General features: G+C 31.9%; 1 protein-coding gene across 1 annotated transcript; it reads right to left on the bottom strand.

The window, feature by feature from the left end:
- Positions 1 to 1,305: 1,305 nt before the first annotated feature.
- On the bottom strand, positions 1,306 to 18,414 carry LOC133203799 (orexin receptor type 2-like). The gene is made up of 7 exons (XM_061339587.1): positions 18,082 to 18,414; positions 13,743 to 14,112; positions 13,285 to 13,405; positions 11,433 to 11,551; positions 10,758 to 10,838; positions 10,556 to 10,577; positions 1,306 to 1,429 (listed from the first exon to the last, which is right to left on the bottom strand). The coding sequence occupies exons 1-7, from the start codon at positions 18,412 to 18,414 to the stop codon at positions 1,354 to 1,356; spliced, it is 1,122 nt and encodes a 373-aa protein (XP_061195571.1). The 3' UTR covers positions 1,306 to 1,353.
- Between the last annotated feature and the right edge of the window lie 2,342 nt (positions 18,415 to 20,756).

Below are 20,756 nucleotides of genomic sequence, written 5' to 3'. Positions count from 1 at the left end.
AGTCCTCAGCGGGGGGTGTACAAGTCCCAAGATCCCCGCATTAGTGCAAGCTTAACACAACCTTTATTTATAGAATGTGACGCAGACAAGGAGACCTGATGAAAACCTTTCGTACCATTTTTTAACAAATAATAAATCGAAGAAGAGGGGAGAAAGTATATTACCATTAATGTTTTTGTTGTTGTTGTTGTTGTTGTCTAAAGAATGTCTTTAGTTAGTTTACCTAACTTTTTTTTTTAATTTAGTGTTGCCTCAAAGGTGGTTGAGCATGCGGATTATTTTCTTGCTCGTAAAATTGATTTGGCGGTGAGGAAGCAGCATTTCCGGTTGAACACCGTAACATAAGCCGGCTATTGCTCTACGAGCAATGAGCCCGGCTAAAAACTGTTTTCCTTTTTGCAGCACAGAACTTCTTACATTAATCATTTACAGCTGTATACATGCATATACACTAAATATTGCTACTATTACCACAGAGGACCATATATAATTAAAAATGCTATTTAAGTACCTTCCAAGCATTTCATAAATTCAAAGACCCACTCTATTTGGTATTATTAATTATTATTTACTCGTCTCCTCCCCATTAAAGTTTGGATACATATGAATGTTTGAAATAGTTTTTCAGAGAAAAGAATTCACATGACACGATTTTATGCTTTAGAAACAAAATCTTGGTCAATGAATGTTTCGTCTCACTGCAATGGTGTAGATTACATGTACACATAAAGCAACATTTAATCAATCAATAAATAGACCTTGCAATATCTGATAGTAAATTTCTTTTTGAGTTCAATTAGCTGATATATATTAAAATTATAAGGAATTATTAATGCTCTGAGAGAAATTAATCACGAAATATACATTTAGTGATTGCACATAGCATCATATACATGTATCTTTAAATGTACATGTAGGTGATAACATTGATCTGTCTAACTGTCAATTGGTGGACATCAATTCGTTTTACAACATGCTTCAATGTCTTTACAATCATCTGTACAATATATGAGATATATGAGAAATTCTATATTCTGTAAATGTATACTGCAGATCCCTACAATATGTAAATTATGATCGATACTAGAAAATCCATATCTAATGAATGTAATTTAAACAATACAGTTACTGGTTAAGGCACCTTTTCACGTTTTTTTTTTCTATGGGATAAAATTCAGAAAAATAATCGTGAGGAATTCTGAATTAAACTCCTTTAAAGAGCTTGTTATACACAAATCTTATATCTATTATATCAACAAATTAAAAAAGAAATATTATTTTCATATGAATGTTGTACCAGTCGTGTCTTTCAACTCCAAGTTCAGCCATCACGCTCTGATGAGGTTCTCCTTTTCACATGTCTTGCGGAAACTTGATGGTGTCAGTGGTCATCAGACATAGTTCCTCTGGGGGACTCTTCGTGGTGGTACTGTAATTGGATAATGGCAAGTTAGTAATAAATTACATTTTGCTGACTTTTTTAGCCCTCCATATCATTAATTAATGATAAATGCGAATTTTCATGTGAGATGATGCTTTTGATGTGACATTCTTAAGGGTTGTTCATTAAATGGTGACTACCAATGGATCTTTGTCATATACACCGACAATAAATCATCTATTAGGATGAGATATTATAAAAGGATAATTATATTAAGTGATTTTAAAGGTCAATAGTATCTTACTGATTTTATTTATTAGGTCACCCAAGTCACTCAGGTGACCTGTTGCTATCTTTCGTCGATGGTAAACTTTTGAATATTTTCAGTTTTTTCTCTGGAACGACTGGACTAATTCCAACCAATATTTGCATATATAGCATTCATAGGTAAAGGGAAACAAAAATTGTGAATTTCGTGGAAAGTGTATCCGTTCCTATCCCTCCTCCCCGTCCCGGGGCCTGAGGAATGGGACCAAAAACGCAAAATCAATGCAATATTCAGAAAAAAATTCTTGAAATTTGACGTCAAGCAGTCAAGCTGTTAGCATGATTGTAATAAGCATTGAGTCCTCTACGTAAAATCAATGGTCCCAGGGTCAGGGGTTCTGGTGTTAGTGCTGTATTGATTTTATTGTGAAAATGCATTTTATCTTTAAAACATCTTTTCTGTTCCTGGGTATTTAGCAAACATACTAAGTGTATGGTTATAATGACCAAGGGTACCTCTCTTTCAAATTTGGGAATTTCATGGCCCCAGGTCCAGGAATTTGGGTATTAAGGCGACGCTTTATTGATTAAATAGTTAAAATGCATTATATCTTTGAAAATTTTCTTCTCTGCTTCTTGGTATTAAGCATTATTAAGCATTAAGCACGGTAATGATAATCTAGGATGCCTTTTTCAAAATTCTAAAACATTGCGACAGGCACAGGGGCTCTGCTGTAAGGGCGTGGTCTATTGATCATGAAGTAAAAATATATAAATTCTGTAAAATTTTTCTTCTCTCCCCTTGTATATTTAGCAGACAAAGAAAGTGCTTGGTTCTGATAAGCAAGGATGTCCTTTCTAAAATTGTGAAATTCCTGGCCCCAGGAATTCTGGTGTTATAGTGGGGCTGTTGATTATATGGTGAAAATGCATGAATTCTTTGAAAATCCTTCTCCGCTACTGGGCATCTAGGAGGCAAACGGAGTAAAAAAAATGTTATAAGCAAGGATGTTCTTACCAGATTTTTTAAATTGCTCTGGTCAAGTGCTCTGTTGCTAGGTAAGGATAAATTGATCTTATAATGAATTTAAACTCTACTGAGATACGTTATTTCCCTTGCCTTTTTACTTTATAAATCATCATTTCTACAGATGATTATAAAGTGGGGGTTAAAAGCACTGCTTCAATTTGCCAAACTGATTTGTAAACATCTCTATGGAGACTAGAACTATCATTTACTCAGTATATAAAATGTATTTCAGTATAAAAATCAGAGTGAAAGTATTCAATTAAAATCATAAAGGTGCAGAAAAAGATGTTTTGGATATTTCCAGGTTCAATTTGAAATTCCGTCTACCTGATCAATACATAGGACTCACGGCGGATGTGACCGGTCGACAGAATATGCTTACTCCTCCTAGGCACCTGATCCCACCCTTTGAATCTCCAGGATCTAGGAGTCTGTGTTTTTGTCCTGTTCTCAGATTTGTATCGTTTGTATTTTTTTTTTATTGATCACTGCTCGTTATTCACCTTTTTCACTTATTTTGTTGCTAATGGAATTTGGGATTAAACAATTTGTTGTAATCTTTCTCCGGACAGACTGATTTCTCAGTGGACCAACAGAAATTACACTGATATCAGTTCGACTGGGCTGATGGTGATAATTGTTTTGTTCTAAGCCAGACTATAGCATTTATTTCCAAAAACATTTAATGAAAATTACCATAATGACCAGTTCATTTAGAGATTACTCCTTGTAAATGTATTTAAGGAAGATATTTTTTGTTTTCGTTTGTTTTTTAATTTTTGTTTTGTGTTATGAGGATTTTAAACGATGTACTAGGCGGACCAAGTGACAGTTTGCATACAATTCCGCTTTTGCGATAATTATCATTTGCTATCAGGCCAGCTATCATCCTTATAAGTTAAATATTTTCAACTGTCTATAAAAAAAGTAATATTTTAAAACAATTTTAAAAAAAATAAAAATTTAAACTCATTTGTCCTTTTTAAATAAAAAAGTCTTGTGAATATAGATGCAAATTATTAGTAAATAGACTTAACTGAATAAGGATAGGTACATGTACAATTTTCATGAAAGAAGGATATATATAATGAAATGTATGGAGATAACAAACAGTATTCAAGCTCAAAAGAAAGTCCATTTAACAATACAAATTTTGGAGCAGAGCAAACACGGACCTCCAAAACAGGTGGGATCAGGTGCCATGGAGGAGTGAGCATCCCCTGCCGACCGGTCACACCCGCCGTGTGCTCCTTGTCCTGATCGGGTAATAACGGAAAAAATCCGTCGACAATTCAGTGTGTAAATAATGTCCTAACAGTTAGTATGAAAACGTCAGTCAGCATTTGACTTAATGATAATTTGTATTTGCTGACAAGGTCATTGTATCGACCATAGAACTTACGAAATGACGACTGTAAACGAGATTGCTGTTATTAGTTTCATCAACTTGTTTGTCAATAACTTACCTCGTTTAAGAAATTGTTCATACGTAGAGCATGCTCTTGCTGATAACTGATTTGAAAACAGGTATTATTGGTCTGACTAAATTGAACAATCGTTCATTATGCAGTAACTACCAAAAACATTTTCTTTAATTTACCATCAATATTCAAATCACAACGTGCTTTAATTCGAATAAAAAAACCAAATCTCAGAAAAAAACAAAAGGTCCAAGGGCCTTAAGGGTCACCTGAGTATAACACTGCAAATGATCCAAAGAAGTATAAATAAAAATTTAAAAAAATTAAATCGAGAAATATGTTAAAATATGTTACCCGAAAGCAAGAGAAAGAAGATGATCAGGAATCAACAAAGTCGTCTAGTACTCGTCAAATACTTGCCAGTACTAATGCACTCCCATTTATCACTATCATCATGCAGACTATACAAATCAATAATGCTTGAGCTCTTGCAGTAAACCCATCATATTCCCTCACAGAATGACCTCTTTTGGTCTTTGAAGAACATTTAATGTTTAAAAACAAGACAATTTTTCACTTTTATTTATCTATTATTCACAAGTCTACCTGACCATTAAAAAATATGAAAGTATTTGTTATACCATAAAATTTCTTTTGTAATTCTCTTATTTAATTGACCTTTCAATAACATTTTTACAGTGATTTTAAATTATATTATCATAGAAGAATAGCAAAGGGAAATAACTTCTTTCAGTAGATTACAAATTTCCTTACAAGATCAATAGAACTCTGCCAAGCGCCAGAACATTTGACCCAAATTAAGTTTTCAGCCATTTATCAATTGTGAATTATTCAAGTTAAATTCGGCCGATAAATATTGATTCAAAATCAATTAAAACTACTGCCATTTCATTTTTATTCCTATATTGTTATAAAATTGTCTCGTTATACCGAGAAAACTTTCTCGTATAAACGAGATAACTAACTGTTATAACAAACTTTGAGAAGACCGATTTTACGTTTTTGAATTTCACACCAGACAATGAAGATGCTTGATTTCATATTTTACCTTTTGTATTTTATAACTATGAATATACTTGATATTACCTTTTTGGATTTCATACCAGACTATGTGAAGATACTTGACTTTACCTTTAGGATTTCATACCAGACTATGAATATACTTGACTTTACCTATAGCCATTTGCATACTTTTGGATATCATGGCAGACTATATGAATATACTGATTTTATATTTCACCCCTGGTAACGGATAAAAACAATACTGATTTTATATTTCACCCTTGGTAAAGGATAAAAACAATACTGATTTTATATTTCACCTCTGGTAAAGGATAAAAACAATCATAATTCCTTTAGTTCAATTCTGTTTTCAATTAGATTGTCATTGTTCAATATGTTCTTCTCCTCTGAGAGGATATTTATTACTTTCATTATCATGAAACTGAATTGTTCCTAGATTTAATCGATTTAGACAAACGTCAAGCAACACAGCATAGGGGTACATGAAACTATTATTTTAAAATCCGTTTGTTTTTTCAATCATATAGACCTTTCTACAAATAATTGAAATATAAGTACAGTTTAATTTAACTTTCTGTCATAATTTGAAAAAAAGTCATTCAGTTAAAAATAGATAAAATTCATTTGAACTAAGTTCTATCCATTATGTATATAAAAAGACTTATTTATTCAAACCCTTCTTTAATCAATTAACCCATATCTTTAATTGATTTAAAGACGTTCTGATTTATATAAAATATTTATAGAAGGAATGTCTATTTTTGTTGTTAATGAGGTGATAAACAACCTGGAAGAACGTGAGAGTTCGCATAGAGAAGCGGCTAGCTTATACAAGATTCATCACGAATCTCCTATCTGTTTATCATGCTCTTTAACACCAAGCAAGTAACGGTTTATTCTTTATACTAACAGGAACAAAATTATTTTCAAAAAAGATATTTTATCTAATGTTAACCATGCTTATTGCCTTTAAGGGATCTTATGATGAACTACATATCTGAATATATCTTACATGGTTAATTCTAATAATACAAGGGCAGATTTCCTTATCTGAAATTATGTCGATCTGGCTCTCCTTATATAAACACTGAGTTATCTTTTTTAAAACTTTTTATTTTTTAAATGTCTCCCACCCAGTCGTTATATATCTAAATTGAATATTAACGTAAGCCATTGATACCATGTAATCTCATTATAATGTGTATAGCCCTGGATTTTACAGGTATGAAAGCTATTGACAAAACAATGAATTATACAATACAGTTAACTCAATATAAAAAATAATGACTTTTGTCGAGATATCCGAAGTTTGAAGATTGATTAGTCTAACTGATGTAAAAGGTGAAGATAACGAACAGTGATTTATCTGTCCAGTCCAGTTGAGAGTGCCCTAGAAACACAAGAAGTTGGATCAGGTGCTTAGGAGGAGTAAGCATCCCCTGTTGACGGGTCACATCCGCCGTGAGTCCTCTGTACTGATCAGATAAACGAAGTAATTCGTAGTCAAAATACGACCTAACGATACCATGTATTTACAAAGTCAGAAAAGGACAATGTATTTGCTCGATAAGAGGCACATTTTTGTGAAAAGAAGAAAGAATCAGGTTAATCTTGACGAATGACATTCGTTTCTTGATTAAAAAAAACTCTGACTTTGGTTTTGTTTAACATGCCTTCGAGATACTTTTAACCCTAATTAAAAACTATAATTTATTCTAGTTGACTATTATATTAGTTTTTCATAGTATCTATCAACGTTTTACTATAATAGGATATCAACGTTTTTACTAAAGGAAATCAGAGTATTTTTATTATATAATAGATTTCAGATTGTTATATTTTATGTTCTCCAATTCATACTCGTATATGCACAGGTTTGATCTTAAATAGAAATAATACTTGTATATTCACATATTATTTCCAAACTTTACATCACTGGTATTTAATTAAAGAGATTTTAAGCTTTGAAATCTCAAAAAAGTTCAAAAGTAAAGTTTCAAAGTAAATCAAAGTATTTACTATAGTTAACTATAGTAAACTATAATTAAGTATAATATTTTTTTTTTAGGGAATTAGTACAAAATTATAATAATTCTTCTATTTCATTTGAAATGGAAGGTAACATGATTAGGTTTGTCGAATTTTCTAAAGTTTTTAAAATTTTTCACATGGCTTCGAGGGTGACATACCAGAATGTTTGCCCCAAGGTGACAGGAAAGTCCTGGAGTGTTATGTCACCCGATGCCGAAGGCAGAGTGTGTGACATAACACTCCAGGATTTTCCTGTCACCGAGGGGCAAACATTCTGGTATAGTCATCCGAAAGCCATGTTGTATATGTTATATAACATTTTTAAAATTAAAAAAATCGTCTAAAATTGTTTAACTTTAGACAAATAATCCAAAAATGCTTTCATGGCGTTAAGAATTACGCTCTTACGCCTTCGGCATCGTGTGACATAACAGTCCAGAACTTTCCTATCACCTTGGGGCGAATATCTGGTATGTCATCCTCGAAGCCATATGATTTATGTTTAATACTATCTAATTATAACGAGTAAGCTATCTCGATATATAACGAGTTACAAGTACATAATTTTTACCCTCTCAAATATAAACTAATCGGCTTTGGAATCGAAGTACACGTATCTCGATTTGAATCGAAATTAGTAACAATTTTTCTTGAAGTTGAGATTTTTTTTTATTTACTACATCAAAGTAAATCGGCAAAGATCTACGACTTCGGCTTTATTGTTGAATGAATGGTAAATAAACAAATCAAAAAAATAATTGCATAAATAAACATTCAAAAATAAAGTCTCGGGGGCTCGGCTCAATCAGTGTACATACAGATTTTCATGTTTGTACATGTATGTGTAGTATGGTGTTAACGCGCTTTATCAGTTTGTATGTATATGTATTAATATAATAACCATTAATTGCAAATGTAACGTTATTATATAAAGTTTAAATATACTAAACAAACACTAAAATCCTCCTTACATATATATACAGAATATTTCGAACAATGTTTGAGGTCAAATTTTAATCAAATTTATTCTAATTAAGAAAGTACACTAAAAAAACAATTAAAAGCATTTGGACACAGCGAAGACGTACATGTAATTGTTTCAGTTTAGAAAGTTATTTTCTGTTGCGTGAGTTAAATAAGGACCAATGTAATTCATTTAACACTAAGGAAAAAATACTGATAAATATATTAAAAAAAAGATTTAGTTAGTTGCCGATAACAATGATAAAATATTTTTGACATAAAAAGAATTACTGTTCATGTGGTATTGCGTAACGAATGAATTTACTTGATATTTACCTCTTTTATCGATTTTTACTGTCTGTTCGCACAATCGTCGAAATTAATCTTGAAAAAAAGTCACAAACATTTGGAGGATTTAGTGATTGTTTGCAAAATCGTCCTCTTTCACTCAATCAATTCGCCGTTCTGCGAGATTTAGATTTCAAGTGTTACAGTGTTTAATACTTCCTTTAAGGATGACATTTACTCAGGGATTCAAATTACAGAAAGGGAAAGCTATGAAGTACAATATGTTAAATCAAAAAATGTTCTAATGGACAAAATAAACAAGTTATAAATCAATATAAATTTGAAAATTTAATATTTTATTATTTCAAGAAAATATGCAAGAACAAAAGTAAATATACGGTGGTTCAGAGGAAATTCTGACTAAATTCATAATTTTTCATTTTTGTCACAAAACTTTTTTTCTTGCAATATCATTCACAAAGTCTATATTCTTTGTGTTTTTAAACATCATTTTGCAAGTGTTGTGTATTAAAGCTCATGTATTTTTTTTTTCCAAATAGTTGAATGGCATGCAATGAAGAATTTCAAAAATATGAACAAAATAACAATTTGATCATTGACCTCACATAATTTTAATACCAGCAGAATAAAGTAACAAAAGTAAACTAATGTTACTAATAATTTAGAGTTCTTATCATTCAGATATTTTTTGTAATATTAGATTAAAAATTGGTAAAAATAAAAAAAAATGAAAGAGAAATTCGGACTGAAATAGTTAAAAAGTTTATGGCTCACACTCTAATTGTTTATTGAAATGTAGTAAAACTATGCCGTTCCAATTATATTTTGCCATCTAAAGAGTTTTGTTGCTTGTAATATTTTGTGAAATAAAGAAATACTGGTCGTAGTGTGAAAAATTGAGCTTTTTTCCGAGAAATACTAAGGGGCCACTAGCATGAAAAGTAGGTCATTGACCTAGTTATTTGAAAGTCAATAATAACACAAGAATCATAGATGTACAATGAACAATAGGTGGTTTTTCATTCTTATCAGTGTAATTTTTTGTCATCTGAGTAAAAGTCATCCTTAAATCAATTGTTTTACGGTTGACCCACATAAGACTTTGTCATGACAGTAATTAAGCCTTGATCTTTACCAAAATACACACATAAGAAATAACATGCCCTTATCTTTATTCTTGAATACAAAAATATACGGAACTCTTGTAATTTCTTTTTAATTAACCATATCTATCTTCAGATAAAATAATACAGAAGAGCTGCAACTATTGGCATCGTAGAAATTGCTAAAAGGATATAGAAGGCGAGATGACGCAGTTTCTTAACATTTAAATCATCAATTGCTGAGCCTGTTCGATGCTTCATACTTGTATTTTTTACTATTGACGTTCACGGCCAATTAACAACTAAACTATGTGACAAACGGGAGGACATCAGCTTTGCAATCGTCAACTTTTCTTATTAATGTAGTAATATTCCATAATCACCTGTATATTGTGTTTATGTCTCCAAACTGATTTGATACTCAAGAGCATGTTCTGAGTATTTTTTAAACAAAGAAGGGTTATTGAAAAATACATTGATGTTACAGGGTTTTCAACTATATGTACTTGTTTTAAGTCGGCATTGTTTTTGTTATAATGACTTTTTTTTGTAAATACTTATCGTTGGGTCGTATTTTGACTGACACATTTCCCACCAATTGTTAGGCCATGGTTTTTATACAATTTTGACTATGGATAACTCCGTATACCTGATCAATACAGGGGACTCACGACGAATGTGACAGGTTGACAGGGGATGCTTACATCTCTTAAGCACCTGATTCCACCAGCAAAGATCCGTGTTTCTGCCCTGTTCTCGATTCGTATTACTATTTTTATGAAATTGATCTTTGTTACTTTTTTTTCTACACGTAAGTTTATGAACTACATGAAGCTTGCCTCCTTGATGTTCTAAAGTAAAGAAGATTTTCAAATACTTGAATATACTGCTTATGTGATTATGTGTTTGATATTCTTCACAAAATACAGAAGATACATCTACATATAAAAACACCACGCACAAAACCTGAGTAACAATCAGCATTACAGAGAAAAAATAAACTTACCTATCCGTTGTCTGTGAATAGGCTAAAATAACAATACAGAAATTAACAGGAATAATTTAAACAACCCTAACTATACCAACGGCCTTACGGACATATTTTATCATTTTTTTAATTATTAAACACAACATTACACCTGTTTTCCCTGAAGTTTTCTCTGAATGAATTCAGTTAATTTTATTACAGATTTCAATGTAATACTTACATCTAGTATTGTCTTTTTTCAAACATTTGCAAATGGTGACATCTATACATATCATTTTACGGAACGTCGACCTAAATTTTCCTGGAAAAATAATTAAATTGATCGACAATAATTAATACTGCGAACTAAACTGAAAGTAAAATACAGTGTATTATGTTTTTTAAAGCAATATGAGCTGCAGCTTTGAAGTTGGATTTTTTTTTTGTGGCAAAATTGTAATTAACAATTTCAATGACAGAAAAAAGAACATTTATAAACTTCTGTTGTTCATATTTGCGATGGAAGAACTATTTAGAGACTTTGATTGAAGCAAAATTACATTATTGTCATCCTATACAATATTGATTTCTTATACTATACATTCCATTGTACAAAAACCTTTCTTCTGAAAAAATATAATACTTGATTTTAGTCTAATTGATCATAAAGGTTTAAATTACATACATATATATTTATCAAAACAGCACATTTTAACAGCAAAATAAAATACTGCTCATATTGCTTTAAAAATAATTTTTAGAACAAATTCTGATAAAAGACTGCTATCTCAGTTACTGAGTATTTATATATTAATACTTATCAATTTTTAAGCTGAGGCCACCACAAAAAATGACAACAAAATTTTTCAACACAGGATTATAAAGCATCAGAAAAAAAAACATTCAAATGACTAACCGCTCATGATGGTATAAATAACAGGATTGACTGCTGAGCTTAGGTACAAGAGAAGATGGGAGGTCAACGAAAAGGACTTAATTTCTGCATGTTCCATGGAGTTTAGAACCTTAAAATACCTACAAGTAAAGAATAATAAGAATCTTGATGTAATACCATTACAAATTGTTTATGATGAGTCCTTTATTCAGGTTTCGATGTATGTCTCCTAGATGTTATAGTCGATCTTTTAATAATTTTCTACTTCTCCCAAAAGTTCAGAACGCTGCACAAGTGAAATTTTGTGCAATTGGGACTACAGAAATTCAAAGCATGAAACAGCGAGATGAAATTGCTTTTTTTAAATAAGTGACTTTTAAAATAAATATATGTCTGTATATTTATATTTCAAAATATGCTGAATTTAAATTTTTGTATCTGCATTGTCTAATAAAATGCTTTTTGATAAACTATGAATTATCTTCATTTTCCTTAAATACTTTTGCCAAGCTTCTTTTGCGAGACTTGATTTTTGCGTTTCATTTGTGCAGTTTGTCATATCAATATGCAAGTATCCTAATCTATAAAGTATCCAAGTTTGTTTACATGTAAATAATAGATCTTATGCCTGGATTTGACCACATTGTGCATTGAGTTTGAGGACTTACCTAAAAAATAATCACTCGAACTAGTAATTTGAAAAAATTCATTGTAAACAAGAACTGAATACTGTATACAGGAAAATTTTCGCCTGTGTTTTATTTTCACCACTTTCGCCCTACACACAAGTGGGTGATTTTAAGACGGGGCGAATTCAAAGAAGACAGTATACTATTCGCCCTACACACAAGTGGGCGATTTTAAGACGGGGCGAATTCAAAGAAGACAGTATAATATTGTTTGCAAGTGTGAAAGGACGAAAATAACAAGGGGCGAAAATAACCCTGTATACAGTATAAAATGTAAACCCAAATGAATATTTCTCCTCTATTTCTTTAAAAACCATACTGATGTTAATTTAAAGCAACTTCTAAACTAGTTAGATTAGCTTGTTTAAATGACAACTTTTACTCAAAATATGAAGGAAGGGTTAAAGAGCAACAGTTTCATAGCTCTTCCATAAATGTGGCACTCGGATCGGTCATTCTATATCTCACGTTATTTCATCCTTTTTATATGAATGATTGATAGACAGATATAAATGATAAAATGTCTTTTTTGTGTATTTATATCTATACGAGATCTTTATTTATTTGAGGAATAACAGTTGCATTCATTGCTGAAAAAAATGCAGACATGCCGCTTACGAGGGATGCGTCTCTCTGAAATGTTGCATCTCTCGTATAAAAACGACGATGAAAGCATTTTGTTGTTTGCATAATAATAATAAAGCTTAAATATTTTAATTCCTTTGTCCGTTGCAGTGCATGATAATTATGCTACTTTTGGTCCATTTTGACTTCTTGATATTTAATGGCATAAAATATAAAAATGGCACATTGCTAAGAGTAATATTGTATTTAGTTCATTGATATTCACAATAGGGTGAAATTAGGCTATTTAGTTAACTGAAACAGGTCTGAACGTTTATTGAAAGATAACTGAAATGCCGAGCTCTGCCATTTAGCCACCTTTCCAGACCTTTCCAGGCCCGTAGAACGGGAGCAGGGGGCGGGGCATCCCCCCACTTTTTTTCTGACCCCCTTCCTTCACAATTTTTGTTGCTGTAAGGTCGAGTACTGATTTGGACAATTTAGGGGTTTTTTTTTAATTTCTTAATTATTTTTTTTTTGGCTTGTAAGGTTTTCTTTGGAGGTTGCCCCCTTTTGAAATCGTTTTCATTAACTGAATGAAGGAGTTTCATCCTTTGCACCTTAAAATGTTCAGTATGTAAACGGGGAGGTTGCAACCAAAGAAAGCCACCACCACCACAATCAACATTTTGGCTGTGGTTTTCCGGTTCCGAATGACAACACTGGCTCCGTGTTCTGCGTCTGAAATGATTGAATGATTAAGTTGCTTTTTATACATATAATGGAAATCAATGAAATATAAGTAAAGACAAATGGATCAGTAGTGGATTAAAATAAACCTTGTTTTCTATAACCAGTAAAACTTGTCTAATCCAGATTTTGTTTATACCGATGTCTTTTTATTATGGTGAAAACCTTTACTCGCAATTGTTTAAATGTCTCATCCTAATTGTCTAATCCAGCAAATGTTTATGGAACCATTGGTGTCCGGATTAGACAAGTTTTACTCTATTGAATTAAGTATAAAATGAGTCCTTTCATCTAAACTGAAGTTGATTAATATACTTTATACACTTACTAATGTTAGGTAAGTTTTTCGTACTATGCCAAAGGCAGATAAAAATGTTGGTGTAAGCAAAACCCATGATTGCAAACGGAATGATGAAGAATACTACAAAGATAATTAATTGCTGCGTCACTTCCGCCTTGCCATCCTTCGGGCGACAGCTCTTCAGTAAGTTCACCGTTGCAGGAATGACATCGTCAGGTATGACCGTCATGTAGTATAAATCTGGGACAGCAGTCACTAGAGCTACAATCCATATTATCAAAAGAGCAACCCTTGTCTTGATCCGAGGAAGGAAATCCGACATTAGATGGCATATTCCAAGATATCTTTCTAAGCCAATTGTGGTAAGGGTTAAAACAGACACCAACACCGATACTTTCTGAAATAGTAAACCCAGAGAGCCTAGTGGTATTATATGATCTCTGTTAATTTACTGGAAATCAATAAACGATATTATATCAGAATGTCCCCCAATCTAATTTCTTCTTAAAGAAATATTCATTAATTGATTTAGACCGAAATCATTGTTTTAAACATGACTGGTTTATACATGTAAGTATCATACAGTAACTTTTGTCTAATCTGGATGTTGAGCATTCCGAAGTTTTGTCCACAGCACTGAAAAACTTTAATTTAATTTTTTTTTCCATAATATTAAATTGTTTAAAATTTTGTCTCATCTGAAACGTTGTGTAATCCGGCAAAGTTCAATGGAACAAGTGGTTCTAAGTTTTACTACATTTTCTTACGTTCTGCGCCACTGTGTCATTTCAGAATCATAGTATTGTAAATTAATTTCCTTCAGAGGATGCAATGGTAAATTTTTGATATCTGAAAAATCCCACATATTTAAGTGCATGATTTCAATCTGTAATAGAAGTCATCATATTTTTGTATTCGTTCCTTAGTTTCTGGTTTTTATACAATTTATTTTGAAGAAATATGACTGTGAACAATTCTCAAGGGATTCTCAACTGTCGCCATAATCAGATAAATTGGATTTCACTAAAACCAATGTATTTGACTTCGAAATAGGAGTGCTAGCTTGCAGAGAAATATAGCTTTATGTTTTCCTTTTTCTTTTTTTCTTTCGTAAATTATGTACAAACATTCAAGCATATAGAGTTTATACAAGATTCTGATCATACGTACTTAGTTTTATGTTTGAGTTTAAAGCAATAGGACGAGGGTGCTTTTATGCAATGTATAAACGAACATGTACATTATCTGTGACAATAAAATCAATATAAAGAAACTTGCCATTGATTTTTATTTTATACTGAATCGCAACAAGCGGTAATCTACAAATATTTGATTTTTTTTATCTAATGATTTTCAAAGATGAATACAGTAAGGCAAGACTCGATTTAAAAACATCATAGATTTGATAGAAATGTTAAATGATAATCTTTTAATTTAAGAAAGTAGCACATGAATGCTAAAACACCCACACCCCAGCCATTTAATTACAGCGTGCAAGACTGCCATGTACAACAGTTGCAGCTGCAATAGGTTTATCAATCTTGAGATCTGAGCGAAAGAAATTTTCTATATTTAAATGCCTGTTTTTTCAGATGATAAGGTCGAATTTTCTCTAGCCAAGCACACGTGTAGTAACCCTTGGACTTCTGGTCCAAGGACTGTCATTCATGCTAATGATACGTAAGAGCATGTTCAGGCGGATGTGGTGCATATTTGCATCTGCAACTCTCCATCGCCTTTTTTCCAGATAGAGCAATGGAAATGCGTACTCAAGTCATTTTTAGGAAGCCTTGGCATCGCTCACGGAAAAGAAAGGAGAATTTATTTTTCGGAACATCGCTGCATTACTTATGATGAACAGACACAAATCCTTAGAACCCCATATTATTGCCAATGTTTTGTTAAATATGCAATTTTTTATTTCTGTTAAGCGGACTCAAACTTAACTCCTGGTAATGATATGAAAATCATTCAACCGTTAAATTACCGATATTGACAAAGTTGAAGATGTCCTTATATACTTTTTAGATGCAAAATTATATCCTATATATAAATATTTCCCCCTAAAATAAGATGTTGCGTTTCTTTTGCGTTTCAGTAATTTTTTTTTTTTAAGTTTATATTTCAAGTTTTATTTTATCATGTACACCTCTGTCTATATTTTAATATTATTCTTCAAAGAGAATTAACATGCAGATTAAAAAATTATTTCAGATTTTACAATCATGAAAACAATAGTCTGAATTTCTCATTGCATTCTTATAATGTTATTACTATTATTATGACACGTATACATTTTTGTTATCGCCATTGCATTTTGCATTATATAACATTTTTAATATCAGAAGTAAAGCTAAAGCTTTAAATCTGTGCACTATAATTACAAGACTGCAATTATTTCTCTTCCTATTAATCCAAACTGAATTTGATCTCTGTAACATAAAACCAATTAAACTAATGTCTTGTCTCTCCCAAATTCAATTAGAAATACTGTATAATTATAATTCATTTCAAAAATGAAACACATTATACACTTGAATATAAAATAAGACTCCTAAATTTCGACATGAAATTCAAAACAAATGACAATTAAACTTAAATAACTGAAGACCATCAATGATCTTAGAGAATACGCGGGACGGGCGCGTATATTGTCTTGTTTATTTTCACTACAACTAAACTTCGATGTGTATTGGAATGGGATATCATCTATACGATGCTTGAAAAATATTATTTCTACTCCTAAACGAAAACTTTGAACAACATTTTTTTTTTAAATTTTTGAAAAATAAATGCACATTCCTGGCACTTAGTCTGATATTATTTTTTTTTAAATATTTTCTTGGAAAATTAACTTTACTCACATAATGGCTACGCTTATTGTGGATTTATTTTTTTACACTGAACATTAAGGGCATGTTAATCTGATCCACAATAAGAAATAGGATTAATTATATCTGGTTTATTGTGATTAGCTTAATCCTGATTAATTCAACATACAATATTTAATTCTTTTGCATTATGCAGTTCTTATCTTAGTTTTTCTTTGCTCAACGTTTTGACAAGACTAAGAATTACAATGTTAAAGTCGATTCAGGTTTAAGTTAACCCATTGCGATATCAATTAAACATCAATTATCCAAGTTACATGTTTCGATCCTTAGAAACACATTTTTCTATTGCGTTTAAACCTTATTACTATTAACCATTCTTCGAATTATTTGGTTTATTAAAATATGAATTTCAATCAATCTTTTGCAAAACTGCCACTGGATCAAAAGAGACTGATATCCATACCTGAAAATGTTACGGAATCAAAAGAGACAGATATGTCCATATCTAAAAATGTTACAGGGCCAAAAGGGACAGATTTGCTTACTTGAAAATGTTACAGAATCGAAAGAGATAGATATATCCTTATCTAAAAATGTTACAGGGCCAAAAGGGACAGATTTGCTTACTTGAAAATGTTACAGAATCAAAAGAGACAGATATGTCCTTATCTAAAAATGTTACAGGGCCAAAAGGGACAGATTTGCTTACTTGAAAATGTTACAGAATCGAAAGAGACAGATATGTCCTTATCTAAAAATGTAAAAGGGCCAAAAGGGACAGATTTGCTTACTTGAAAATGTTACAGAATCAGAAGGGACAGATATGTCCTTATCCAAAAATGTTACAGGGCCAAAAGGGACAGATTTGCTTACTTGAAAATGTTACAGAATCGAAAGAGACAGATATGTCCTTATCTAAAAATGTTACAGGGCCAAAAGGGACAGATTTGCTTACTAGAAAATGTTACAGAATCAAAAGAGACAGATATGTCCTTATCTAAAAATGTTACAGGGCCAAAAGGGACAGATTTGCTTACTTGAAAATGTTACAGAATCGAAAGAGACAGATATGTTCTTATCTAAAAATGTTAAAGGGCCAAAAGGGACAGATTTACTTACTTGAAAATGTTACAGAATCAGAAGGGACAGATATGTCCTTATCTAAAAATGTTACAGGGTCAAAAGGGACAGATTTGCTTACTTGAAAATGTTACAGAATCAGAAGGGACAGATATATCCTTATCTAAAAATTATAACAAGGTCAAAAAGGACAGATTTACTTACTTGAAAATGTTACAGAATCAGAAGGGACAGAAATAAATCCTTATCTTAAAATGTTACAAGGTCAAAAGAGACAGATTTGAATACTTGAAAATGTTTCAGAATCAGAAGGGACAGATATGTCCTTATCTAAAAATGTTACAGGGTCAAAAGGGACAGATTTACTTATTTGAAAATGTAACAGAATCAGAAGGGACAGATATGTCCTTCTCTAAAAATATTACAGGATCAACAAAGACAGATGTCCTTACCTGAAAATAGGTAACAACCTTGCATCCTAATGTCCCCAAAAACCAAGATTCCATAGCGTCATGAAGGAGAGTTGGAGGAAGACAAATAGCAACTACCAGAAAATCGGCCACGGCCAGATTGACCAAGTGGACGTTTGTCAAAGTCCTGAGATTATGGTTTTTCCACACTGCTAAGCAAACTAACAGATTACCACCTAACCCTAATAGGAAAATGACCACAAACATCCCAATCAAAACCCAGTGTTCGGGGTCCGGTGTAATGAATTCCAATACTTCTCTGTACCATTCCTCATCAGTTTTAGTAAGGACGGTTTCGTTGCTGTAGTTCATCATGCTGTCCTAGACTGATATGAATTCCTCCCAGTTTGCGGTACGGAGACACAATGACATTGCTGATTTTAATGAACTTGCTATATGCTCTTTTGTTTTTATGAGTTACAGTTCTTAATGAAGTAAAATAATATAACCATTTGTAGAAAAGTCAATAATGAATTTGAACCGATATGATACTGACGAAAGCTTGGTCATTATACTGCGTGTCACCCCGCTGTTATGTCAGCACTAATATCATCAGCTAAGATTTATCCTTTACAGAGGCGGTCCAATATATTCTTAAATGTAACATCAACATTATCTCAGTTAATTAATTGGCGATCTTACTTCCTCATGATACATTGTCATCATTTTAATTAATGAAAGTGTTGTTTTAGACGCTTTAACAATATAACACACGATATATTGTCAAGTAAAATTTTAATTTTGAAACATTTGATGCCAGGTATATCATATAAACAACGAGTAAAAAACAATTAAAACAAAGGACTGGAATGCAAGAAGATATGCATATTTCAAAACTTCGTTTTTTTTTCAAAGACGATGATTGCTTTTCCCGTCATATATATCCTGACTGAACCATTAAACTGACACTTCATGTTTTCCCTTGGTGCACATTGCTTCCTTCAATGAAAAAACCCCAAATAATCGACAAACTTAATTATTAAAGCGATCAATATTGATTACTAGATGGTTTAACTTTTCATAACCTGAAGCTGGGACACCCCATCCACCTGGTCTACAAACTCAACACACCCAGACACAAACACACACACACACACACATACATCCCTCATCCACTAGGAAGAGAATTATTTGTTAAAGATTTATTCTCTGGCCCGTTTCAGAGACATTCCTTTGAAATGTGACTATTCCTTTGTCTTAAGCGGCAAGTATTTAATATTGTAACTCCCTGTGAGATTCCACCGTAGAAATTTTCCCGGAATTTTCCTAATAACGACTTTTGATGTATCTTTCTAATCTTTGAATCATTTTGTATACTATAAACCAACTTTTTTTTGCGTGCAAGAAATATCCGCGAGTTTCGCGACCTACTTTACTCGCGAATATTAATCGTCGCGAACTATTTATTTCGCTTTGTATTTGTAGTGTATATTTCTTCAGTCGCAAAAATTAATCGTCGCGGATTGATTTCAAACTGACGAATTCCGAATAAAAGATGACGCGAATAATAGTTGGTTTACAGTACCTTTTGTTATATTAAAGTAAATGTATAGTGTTCCCAGAAATTATTAAGATTTTTTCATGATACATTTATTCGATATATCCCACTGAGCTTGCAATAAAAGATACCACAAAGTCTGACACATCTGCTTCATAGTTGGATATTTTACTAGAAAAAGACGTTAATGGTAATCTAACAACAAAGCTTTATGATAAACGTGATGGCTTTAACTTTTCAATTGTCAACTTCCCTTACTTATGCAGCAATATACCCTCATCACTTGCATATGGGGTTTATGTGTCCCAGTTGAATCGATACGCAAGAGCATGTTCTACGTATGAACAATTTCTAAAACGAGGTAAGTTAATGACAAACAAGTTGATGAAACAAGAATATCAACAGTCTCGTTTAAAGTCATCATTTCGTAAGTTCTATGGTCGATACAATGACATTGTCAGCAAATACAATCTATCATTAAGTCAAATGCTGACTGATGTTTTTCATACTTATTTATTGGCCATTATTTACCCACTGAATTGTCGACGGATTTTCTCGATATTTCCCGATCATGACAAGGAGCACAGGGCGGGTGTGACCGGTCGGCAGGGGATGCTCACTCCTCCATGGCACCTGATCCCACCTCTGATGTTTTGGACGTGCTATGCTCTTGATTTGTATTATTTGAATGGATTTTGATCTTGAATACTGTTCGTTATCTCCATATATTTCATTAATCCAAATAATTTTTTAAAAAAAATATATTAGTATAGTATAGAATAGTAAAGTTGAAGTCATTTTGTTTATCATAATGTTTAGTTTGCTAGTTTGTTATCAATACGTTTATCAAGTGGTTTTCCATATATTAAACGTGATTGATTTGAAATATGATACAGGGTGTTTCTTAATATATGTTACATTTTTAAATCTAATTATTTTTCTTACCTATCATATTTCTATTACAAACTATATACCATTTTTTACATCAAATCCTGCATTTTTATTCCATGTGAAAAAGTCAAGGAAATCATGGTAATACAATGATTAATTGTGACATAAACGCCGATGTCATAATTTGAATATTTTTCAAAATGGACTTAACTTATCAACATATTGCTGAATTGTAAAGCTGTTGTTTTTTTTTCAATACATGTCGCCA

This window comes from Saccostrea echinata, unplaced genomic scaffold (genome assembly GCF_033153115.1).
Source record: "Saccostrea echinata isolate AGI-Se365-2 ecotype Australia unplaced genomic scaffold, CSIRO_AGI_Sech_v1 ptg000002l, whole genome shotgun sequence".
NCBI lineage: Eukaryota > Metazoa > Mollusca > Bivalvia > Ostreida > Ostreidae > Saccostrea > Saccostrea echinata.
This window is presented reverse-complemented; position numbering and strand designations above follow the sequence as displayed.